This window comes from Nerophis ophidion, linkage group LG12, assembly GCF_033978795.1.
Source record: "Nerophis ophidion isolate RoL-2023_Sa linkage group LG12, RoL_Noph_v1.0, whole genome shotgun sequence".
Classification (NCBI taxonomy): domain Eukaryota; kingdom Metazoa; phylum Chordata; class Actinopteri; order Syngnathiformes; family Syngnathidae; genus Nerophis; species Nerophis ophidion.
The window spans coordinates 55,702,206-55,712,568 of NC_084622.1; the positions used below are offsets into that span (position 1 = coordinate 55,702,206).

Genomic DNA, 10,363 nt, shown 5'->3' on the forward strand with positions numbered 1-10,363 from the left:
TCGCCAGTAAAATGTGCGGAACAAACGATCAGGACTTTCGCATCTTTTGACACTGGAGCAACTTAAATCCGTCGATTGGTAAGTGTTTTTTTCGCATTAAATGTGGGTGGAAGGAAACGTAATATAGTTGCAAATGCATCTACAGGTAATCCATACATCTCTGTTCCATGTCTGCTTTAGCACCGCCGGTAAATAGCATGTTAGCATCGATTAGCATAGCATGTTAGCATCGTTTAGCTGGCAGTCAAAATCAACAAAACTCACCTTTGTGATTTCGTTGACTATCGTTGCAAATGCATCTGCAGGTTATCCATACATCTCTGTGCCATGTCGGCCTTAGCATCGCTGGTCAAATGTGGAGACACTCTGGCACATTCAATGGGGGTCTGGCGGCAGACACTTTGGCATCTTGGGGCCAGTGGTGCAACTTGAATCCCTCCCCGTTAGTGTTGTTACACCCTCCGACAACACACCGACGAGGCATGATGTCTCCAAGGTTCCAAAAAATAGTCAAAAAAACGGAAAATAACAGAGCTGAGACCCGGTGTTTGTAATGTGTTGAAAATGAAAATGGTGGGTGTGTTACCTCGGCGACGTCACATTCTGACGTCATCGCTTCCAGCGCGATAAACAGAAAGGCGTTTAATTCGCCAGAATTCCCCCATTTAGAGTTCGGAAATCGGTTAAAAAAATAGATGGTCTTTTTTCTGCACCATCAAGGTATATATTGACGCTTACATAGGTCTGGTGATAATGTTCCCCTTTTTAAAAAAAAGCATCAGCAATACCCCAATTACATTTTATGGCTTGAACATTAACCACCAGTTAGTGATATTACCCATATGTTCATGGACAACATTTATTTAATCTGATCATCAATCGTATTAGAATGTTATTGTGTACGTGGACTCTGAAAAATAATATTTATGGTGGGCATTTTGATGCATCACATCGTAAATCGGAACACTTTACTTTGATATGCGCAAACGGAAATGTGTGTTATTATTTTTGCTATGGTGCCATCTTTTGGACGAGTTCGCCCACTGCAGGTGAATTGATTAACGTGGACCCCGACTTAAACAAGTTGAAAAACTTATTGGGGTGTTACCATTTAGTGGTCAATTGTACAGAATATGTACTGAACTGTGCAATATACTAATAAAAGTTTCAATCAATCAATCAAAAGATGCTGGTGAAGCATCAGACTTCCACTGTTAATGGCTTTATGCATTTCTGATTGTCCGACGTTACCACGGTATTTAAAATGTTTTTCTTTCTGTTCACTACTTTTGTTTTACCTCTCTTTTTGAAAGTGAGCTTTTCTGTGCTTTTCGTTTTGTGATAATGTACAGGTCGCGACGCGTCTTCATGTTTCAACATGCAGTGTATGTGTTTGAGGCCGGCAGTTAGCATTCGGAGTAGCTGTAAAGCCGTAAGTAAAACAACTCGACAACTGGATCCCTTCTTTTATTGTTACCACGACACATGACACTCCAGACCATACTTTTGTTTTTATTAGTCTCGTTTTAAATCAACAAACTCAACAATATAAAAGGCTACTTATTATATGTTGAATGGCGGGAGACAGCAGCAAGACAATAATTACTTCCGAGACCATTAAATTTAGTACCCGATTTACCCCCAAAGTGCAGCTGACATCAAAGACATGCAGTAAGGATAATTCTAACCCGGATTTTGAAATATGTGTTTTCATGCGCTACAATCTGAATGACTTTCGGTATAAATCACCATTCTTGATGCAAATTAAATTTCGATCGGGTGAGAATGTTCCGAATACCGTGTTTACGTGAAGCATTTTTATTGCGGTTAGGTTTTTAATCCGATTAAATGTGCCCACGTGCAAATAGCTAGTGTTATTATAAGTGCTAACGCAGACAAACAATTTATAGCGTGCTGTGATCACAGACTTCTGTGCCTATATTGACATCATCAAGTAGTAAGCTGCTTTCTTTCTTGTAGAAATTAATTGTAGATTATAAATCATGCCTCTCACCTGGATAGTTGAAGGACGAGGACATGTTCTGACAAGTTGGTACACTTTAACAGGAAATTTAGAGCCGGCAGTGGCGAGAACGACGCGAAAAGACGCTTGGTTCCTTCCGGCCTTTTTTCGTGAGGATTATGAGTCATTCTTCATCTAAAACAGGAATATAACAAGATTGTATCAGTCAGCATCCTAATGGCAGCAGACCTTGTACAGTGACGGATTTTTTATAATGTTTGGTGGCTCGGTTGGTAGAGCGGCCGTGCCAGTAACTTGAGGGTTGCAGGTTCGATCCCCGTTTCCACCATCCTAGTCTCTGCGGTTGTGTCCTTGGGCAAGACACTTTAACCACCTGCTCCCAGTGCCACCCACACTGGTTTAAATGTAACTTAGATATTGGGTTTCACTATGTAAAGTGTTTTGAGTCACTTGAGAAAAGCGCTATATAAATATAATTCACTTCACTTATGAAGTCTGCAGTGAGTAATAATTATTACTGTTGTTGAGGGGAAATAGGTGAACGTTGTGTGATCCGCCGTGTATGCTTAAAATGAGCAAAATACATAAATATTAAATGTTATTATAGATGTGCCTTTTACTACATTACATATATACTTATATCATGCATATACAACTTTAATGTAGGTGTTTGGATGTTTTTAAGCACTTAGGCAGAATAGAGCGCCTGCTATTGGCTCCATTGTAAGCAGACTTAAAAGGCCTACTGAAATGAGATGTTCTTATTTAAACTGGGATAGCAGGTCCATTCTATGTGTCATACTTGATCATTTCGCGATATCGCCATATTTTTGCTGAAAAGTATTTAGTAGAGAACATCGACGATAAAGTTTGCAACTTTTGGTCGCTAATAAAAAAAGCCTTGCCTCTACCGGAAGTAGCAGACAATATGCACCGATGTGAGGGCTCCTCACATCCTCACTTTGTTTATAATGTGAGCCACTAGCAGTAAGAGCAATTCGGACCGAGAGAGTGACAATTTCCCCATTAATTTGAGCGAGGATAAATGATTCGTGGATGAGGAAAAAAAAAAAAAAGGCGACGGCTCCAGGCGGCGGCAGGGGGAGCGTTTCAGATGTAATTAAACACATTTACTAGGATAATTCTGGAAAATCCCTTATCTGCTTATTGTGTTAATAGTATTTTAGTGTCATAACTGAAAGTTGGATGGCTGCGGTGAACGCCAGTGTCTCTGAGAGAAGGCGAGGAGCCAAGATCACAGCTGTCTTTTTGAGCTGCAGAATGAAGTCGCATATTCCACTCAAGTCTTTGGTAAGAACTAGCGACTTAATATCACAATTTTCCAATCCAAAACCATGCTGGTTGACGTAGAGAAACATGTTCGCTTGACCGCTCTGTGTTAAAGCTTCACAACAAAGAAACACCGGCTGTGTTTCGGTGCTAAAGGCAGCTGCAATCCACCGCTTTCCACCAACAGCATTATTCTTTATAGTCTACATTATTAATTGAACAAATTGCAAAAGATTCAGGATCACAGATGTCCAAATTACTGTGTAATTGGGCGATGAAAAGAGGCGACTTTTAGCCGTAAGTAGTGCTGCGCTAATATATCCCCTCCAGCTCAAGACGTCACGTGCACGCGTCATCATTCCGCGACGTTTTCAACAGGAAACTCTGCGGGAAATTTAAAATTGTAATTTAGTCAACTAAAAAGGCCGTATTAGCATGTGTTGCAATGTTAATATTTCATCATTGATATATAAACTATCAGACTGCGTGGTCGGTAGTAGTGGGTTTCAGTAGGCCTTTCAGTAACAAAATTTGGAGAAAAAAAAAGTGAAGCGCTGTAAATACTTTTTTTATAGCTTGGATTTTACTGACGTCACGCCTGGCTCACGTCCCGCCCATTAAGTATGGATGGTGGTCAAGCTAGCTGTGTTTTCAATGCATACTAGGCGCCGTTTATTTTTTTCTAGAAGAAAAAATGCCCTTTGTTTGTGTTGTTTTCGGCTGCATGCATCTTTCAAATCGCGAAAATTATAAGTGTTTTTCAGAGTTCCTCGAAAGGTAATTAAAAAGGGAAGAAAAGTGCAAGATTTTCCAAAACGAGGAGAAAAGCGTGCAGCTCAAACTCAAGACCAAGGGAGCGGCGTTGAAGACTCTCACTATTACGTTAGATCCACTATGGACTAGACCGGGGGTCGGGAATCTTTTTGGCCGAGAGGGCCATACAAGCCAAATATTTTTAAAAGTATTTCCATGAGAGCCATATTTTTTTTTTTTAACAGTGAATACAACTATATGCGTGCATTTTTAAGAAAGACCAACATTTTTAGAGCATAATAAGTCTTATTCTTTTTAGTAACATTGTTATTCTGAGGCTAACCAAAAATAAATATAATACTTCTTACCATTAATCCGACTTCTTGAACAGGTGCGGTAGAAACTGGATGGATGGATGAAAATGCATGAGAATGTTTTGTATTTTGAACGTTATTTTTGACACAAACTTATCGTGTTAAGCAATGTCAGTTAAGATTTATCTGAGAGCCAGGTGCAGTCATCAAGCTCTAGAGCCGTAGATTCCCTACCCCTGGACTAGACGCTCACAATATTACGCTAGATCCACTCAACGTCCACGGCACTGGTTTCTCATTGTATCCCATCGGGTTGAGTTTTTCCTTGCCCTGATGTGGGATCTGAGCCGAGGATGTCGTTGTGGCTCGTGCAGCCCTTTAAGACACCCGTGATTGGCCGCAATCCACCGCTTCCCACCTACATCTTTCTTCTTTGACGTCTCCATTATTAATTGAACAAATTGCGAAAGATTCAGCAACACAGAAGTCCAGAATACTGTGTAATTATGCGATGAGAAGTGACGGCGCTGGACCAAAATGTCCTCTACAATGCGTTTTAGCATGATACTTCCGCGCGAAATTTAAAATTGCAATTTAGTAAACTAAAAAGGCCGTATTGGCATGTGTTGCAATGTTAATATTTCATCATTGATATATAAACTATCAGACTGCGTGGTGGGTAGTTGTGGGTTTCAGCAGGCCTTTAAACAACATAATGAACATCCTCCAAGACTGGTGATTGCATCAGTTTTGTCTAAAAGGTTGTATTTTTTTAATGTTTATGTTACCTTCACTTGTTGAGCAAGTGTTTTTGATATTTTTTTACACACAGTCGGTTCCTTTTGAAAGAATGCATGTCTATGGAACTTTGTGAAACATGCGCCCAAGCCACTTTTTAAGGCCAGTGACGCCACCACTTGATGCCTTGTGGTGGCTTGTCTTTGTGATGGGAACGATGTGCGCGGAGGGGCGAGAAGGCAACAACGTATACGTGAACGACTTCCACCTCCCATCTGCTGCAAACCGCATCACTCAGCATGACTCCGTCGTCATGGCAATAGCCCACCGGGCAGATAACACAAAAGTGACTGCATCTGGTAATAATGAATGTGAGAGCAGCAGATGGAGGCTTGACTAGAAATCATTTTCAGACCATTCAGTGCCGCTCCTATCGTCCGCCACATTAAGGTCGGCGCCTATGTTGTTCTCCGGTGGCCATTAATAAACCCGTCGTAAGGATTTAGCAGGGTTACAGGAGGAAAAGTCCAACTGAATCATGTTTCAGTGAGAGGCCCCCTCTAATGTTGACATTGTGTGATCACAGCTCTCGCGGGCACAAAATTGTCCGTTTAATAGTTGGAATATGCATTTTCATAAATTCCTGTGCCCTACACCATCCATCCATCCATCCATCCATCTTCTTCCGCTTATCCGAGGTCGGGTCGCGGGGGCAACAGCCTAAGCAGGGAAACCCAGACTTCCCTCTCCCCAGCCACTTCGTCTAGCTCTTCCCGGGGGATCCCGAGGCGTTCCCAGGCCAGCCGGGAGACATAGTCTTCCCAACGTGTCCTGGGTCTTCCCCGTGGCCTCCTACTGGTTGGACGTGCCCTAAAGACCTCCCTAGGGAGGCGTTCGGGTGGCATCCTGACCAGATGCCCGAACAACCTCATCTGGCTCCTCTCGATGTGAAGGAGCAGCGGCTTTACTTTGAGTTCCTACCGGATGGCAGAGCTTCTCACCCTATCTCTAAGGGAGAGCCCCGCCACACGGCGGAGGAAACTCATTTTGGCCGCTTGTACCCGTGATCTTATCCTTTAGGTCATGACCCAAAGCTCATGACCATAGGTGAGGATGGGAACGTAGATCGACCGGTAAATTGAGAGCTTTGCCTTCCGGCTCAGCTCCTTCTTCACCACAACGGATCGGTACAACGTCCGCATTACTGAAGACGCCACACAGATCCGCCTGTCGATCTCACGATCCACTCTTCCCCCACTCGTGAACAAGACTCCTAGGTACTTGAACTCCTCCACTTGGGGCAGGGTCTCCTCCCCAACCCGGAGATGGCATTCCACCCTTTTCCGGGCGAGAACCATGGACTCGGACTTGGAGGTGCTGATTCTCATTTCGGTCGCTTCACACTCGGCTGCGAACCGATCCAGCGAGAGCTGAAGATCCCGGTCAGATGAAGCCATCAGGACCACATCATCTGCAAAAAGCAGAGACCTAATCCTGCGGTCACCAAACCGGAACCCCTCAACGCCTTGACTGCGCCTAGAAATTCCGTCCATAAAAGTTATGAACAGAATCGGTGACAAAGGAGGCCCTACACCAATTGTCCCCAAATGGCAAAGTAGAGCCAAGTGAGTTAATAAGACTAAATTGTCCTTTTTTTATTTCCAATATGGCAATTGTTGATATTAAATGCACTTAACGTCTTCCATTTATGGGGCAAATCTCAGCAGAAACAGACGACATCTGTAATTAAAAGCAATAAATCCCTGCTGAAGTGGACGCATACAACCTAAAACATTATTAAAATCATCATTATTATTATTAATAATGTAATAAAAAAGCAGTCATTTATCAATGCACTCAGAGTATTTGCTTTTACTGCCGTGTATCTACTTTGAAGTCTGTGGTATAAAATGAGTAAAACATCAAAGTATTTGTTTACCTCTTATTGTTGCATGTGCTTTGTCCAGGGTGTAACCCGCCTTCCGCCCGATTGTAGCAAAAGGGAATAAGCGGTAGAAAATGGATGGATGGATGGATGTGCTTTTTAAAGGGGAATGAACCTAACAAAAAAAAGCAGTTAGGAACACCTAAAACATTGATAGCCAATTCAGAAACTCACAAATTGATTCAATGTTGAAAAAAAAAAAAAGCCTTAACATTACAATTTTTGCAGAAACTTTCTAAAAGATCTGCTGCAAATTCACACATTTTAGACCACCACAATCAGAGGTGGGGAGAAGCCTGCCAAATCCTGGAGGGACTGCTGGATTATGGCAGTTTTTAACACCAATGACAACAATAACGGAGCAGACACAAAAATGACTGTACGACAATCACACATTCGGCAACACTAAGATCAACAAGTGCCTCTAATCATTTCCTGGGAAACCAACAGGGTCAAAATATACTCTTTTTTTTTTTTTATTAAATGTTAAATGTATAATGACATAGCCCAGGATAACTGTAGATGCAGGTAGAGGTAGTTGATACTTTTAGTCAGGGGGTTTAAACGTCACTTTGAGACCACTGACACTAATATTGTTCTGCATTATGCAGGTTTTTGGCTTAGTGTTTGTCTCCCTCTAGCGGGCATCACACGGTACCTGTTTTAAGTGCAAACCAAACTGCACACAAATACTTGATTGATTGAGGCTTTTATTAGTAGATTGCACAGTTCAGTACATATTCCGTACAATTGACCACTAAATGGTAACACCCGAATAGGTTTTTCAACTTGTTTAATCAATTCATGGTACAAATATATACTATCTGTCAGGACCAGGACTATGACTTGGATTGTTTTTCCGACACAAAGGAAAATTGGCACGAGCCAGACTTGAATGCAAGTAAATGTTTATTTTTAAACACTATAACTAACAAAAAGGCAATAAAATGGCGCGCACAATGGCGGAGAACAAACTTGACTACTGACAACAAAAACTAGAACCAAGGCATGAAACACCAAACTGTGACCTAAAAAAACTAAAACTTACGTGACATGGACAGAATGATAATACAGCAATGGCATGGCGTGAAGGCAGTTGAGGAATATGAAAAGTTGCCAGGCTGACTTCCTGGCAACTTCCGGTTTAAATAATAGACATGATAATTACAAACAGGTGTGAGACATGAGGGCAAGGTGAAAACTAATGAGTAGCTATGGAAATAAGAAAAACAAGGGAGTGCAGGAACAAGAACTGAATTTCCAAAAAACAAAACAAAACATGAATTCATAGATGTGACACTATCAGCATAATGCAGTCATCACACAAGTTAATCAGAGTATATACGTTGATTTATTTACTGTATGTAATCACTTGATTACAATATTTTTGTTTACGTCAAAATAAAATGTTGCTATTAAATTCTGTAAATTACACATATTCATTTTTTTTTTTACATAGAAAATACAACAAATTGTAGATTTTTTGTGTGCAAATATGACCATAAACAACCTTTTAAAAACCTCTCCTCAGCTTATCAGTTTTAATTCCAGCACCACTCTTACTCATCTCACCATATAAAATGTAACTTACTTCAAGTATTATTGTTTTTTTTTTTATTGTGATGACTTATGGAGCATATTGTGAATAAATTGAGAACAGAAAGTAAACAAAAGTTTTAGAAACGTATGTAAAAGAAAAGGGGTCGGATTAAATAAGCTCTGCTTCTTCCTACTCCTTTTCGAACATGTTGGAAAGGGAAACTGGAAATTGTGATGTATCATGTTGTATGTTTGCATGTTCGAAATGAACTCAAACTCTATATAGTATGAACAAAATCAATTCACTAATGTATAAATACTGTGCACACTGTCATTTGTTTTGAGAACTTATCAAAATGAGCATTTGGAATGTAAACTGGAAGGCAGTATGACAGTAAGATGTACTTTTGACAATAAAATGGCCTCACTTCAAACATCCATCCATCCATTTCCTACCGCTCATTCCCTTTTGGGGTCGCGGGGGGCGCTGGCGCCTATCTCAGCTACAATCGGGCGGAAGGCATTGTCTTCATTTCTTCAACGTGTATCTTCTTTCTTGAATACTTGGAATTCATACTTGATGCCATTTTCTTCATGGATTCCCATCGGCACGCCAGCAAATCTTATTTGGAGACCACAACACATGGCAGTTTAAATCATGTGGATAAGGAAAATATACTCATTTAGGTCAGAACATTAACATGGGAAGTGCAAAAAGAGATTGAAGGAAACAACAATGCAGGTACAGGTGGGCGGATCGCTCCAAATATTGCTGTCATGCGTACAATGGATCAATATGTTTCCGTTCCTTTAATGTTTACTTACACAAATATGTTTTTTGTGTGTTGTAAATTATAGTGTATGTTTAAATATTGGTATGAAAATGTTTTGAAAAAGTTCTACCAAAACAAGGAGAAACAATTAGTAGTTTTTGCTTCTCTTAATTTATTCTGCACATTTTATTGATAAGAATAAAAATAGATAACTATAGTTTTACATGCAGAAAACAATATGAAAAACATGTACCGTTTTTCCTTGAATTGCCGCCGGTGCGCTAATTAATTTAAAACCTCTTCCCACTCCTGCGCTTACCATAGGCATGCGGTAAAGGTAAGCATGCGCTAATTATTTTAAAACCTCTTCTCACTCCGGCACATACCAAAGGCAGGCAGTAAAAATTTGAGTGTGATGTAAGGATTCCATCATGAAAAGCACATTTAGCAAAAAAAAAAACTTTATGGTTCTACCTTTACTTATAAACGAAGTCCATGCCAGCTCCTTCTGATCAAAAGCATCGATAACTTGTTTATAGAAGTCTTCCTTATCTTTCTTCAGTTTTAAAAGTCTCTCTGTCTCAATGGAGATCTTCCTTTATTACCTCCTGCTTCGATTGAAAGTCCAGTTTAGAAAACTGCTATCAGACGTGTAGTGCGGGCGACGACAGAATTAACCTCGTACAACTCCCCCTCCTGTTCTGCTCCGTGGGTGATCTCTTTATCCCACTGCTGCCACCATGAAGTGTTATTGTATAAATAATACACTGGGTATTTAGGACTGGAACATGCTTTATTTCAGCCCGGTTGTTTACATAGCCTTCAAAGGAGTGTTACATCCCTAAAAGGTCTGTCGTGCACCGACCGCGTCATATCCGTCCCAGCACATATCACGTCGCTCATTCTCACTTCTTCTGCAGCCGAATAGTCGCAAGAAGGATCACTAGCGCCCTCTACCACCAGGTGGTGGGAGTCATTTAATGACTCATATTTGACACACGCAGCTACGGTATATTATTAAAACATA

General features: G+C 40.8%; 1 protein-coding gene across 1 annotated transcript in view; it reads right to left on the reverse strand.

Annotated features, from left to right (window-relative positions):
- Positions 1-8,356: 8,356 nt before the first annotated feature.
- The window catches only part of zgc:153031, a 20,414-nt gene continuing 18,407 nt past the window's right edge, over positions 8,357-10,363 (reverse strand). The window contains exon 6 of the mRNA XM_061917819.1: positions 8,357-9,185. Within this exon, the coding sequence (XP_061773803.1) occupies positions 9,101-9,185 (85 nt within the window). The 3' untranslated portion in view covers positions 8,357-9,100. The remainder of the gene's footprint in view (positions 9,186-10,363) is intronic.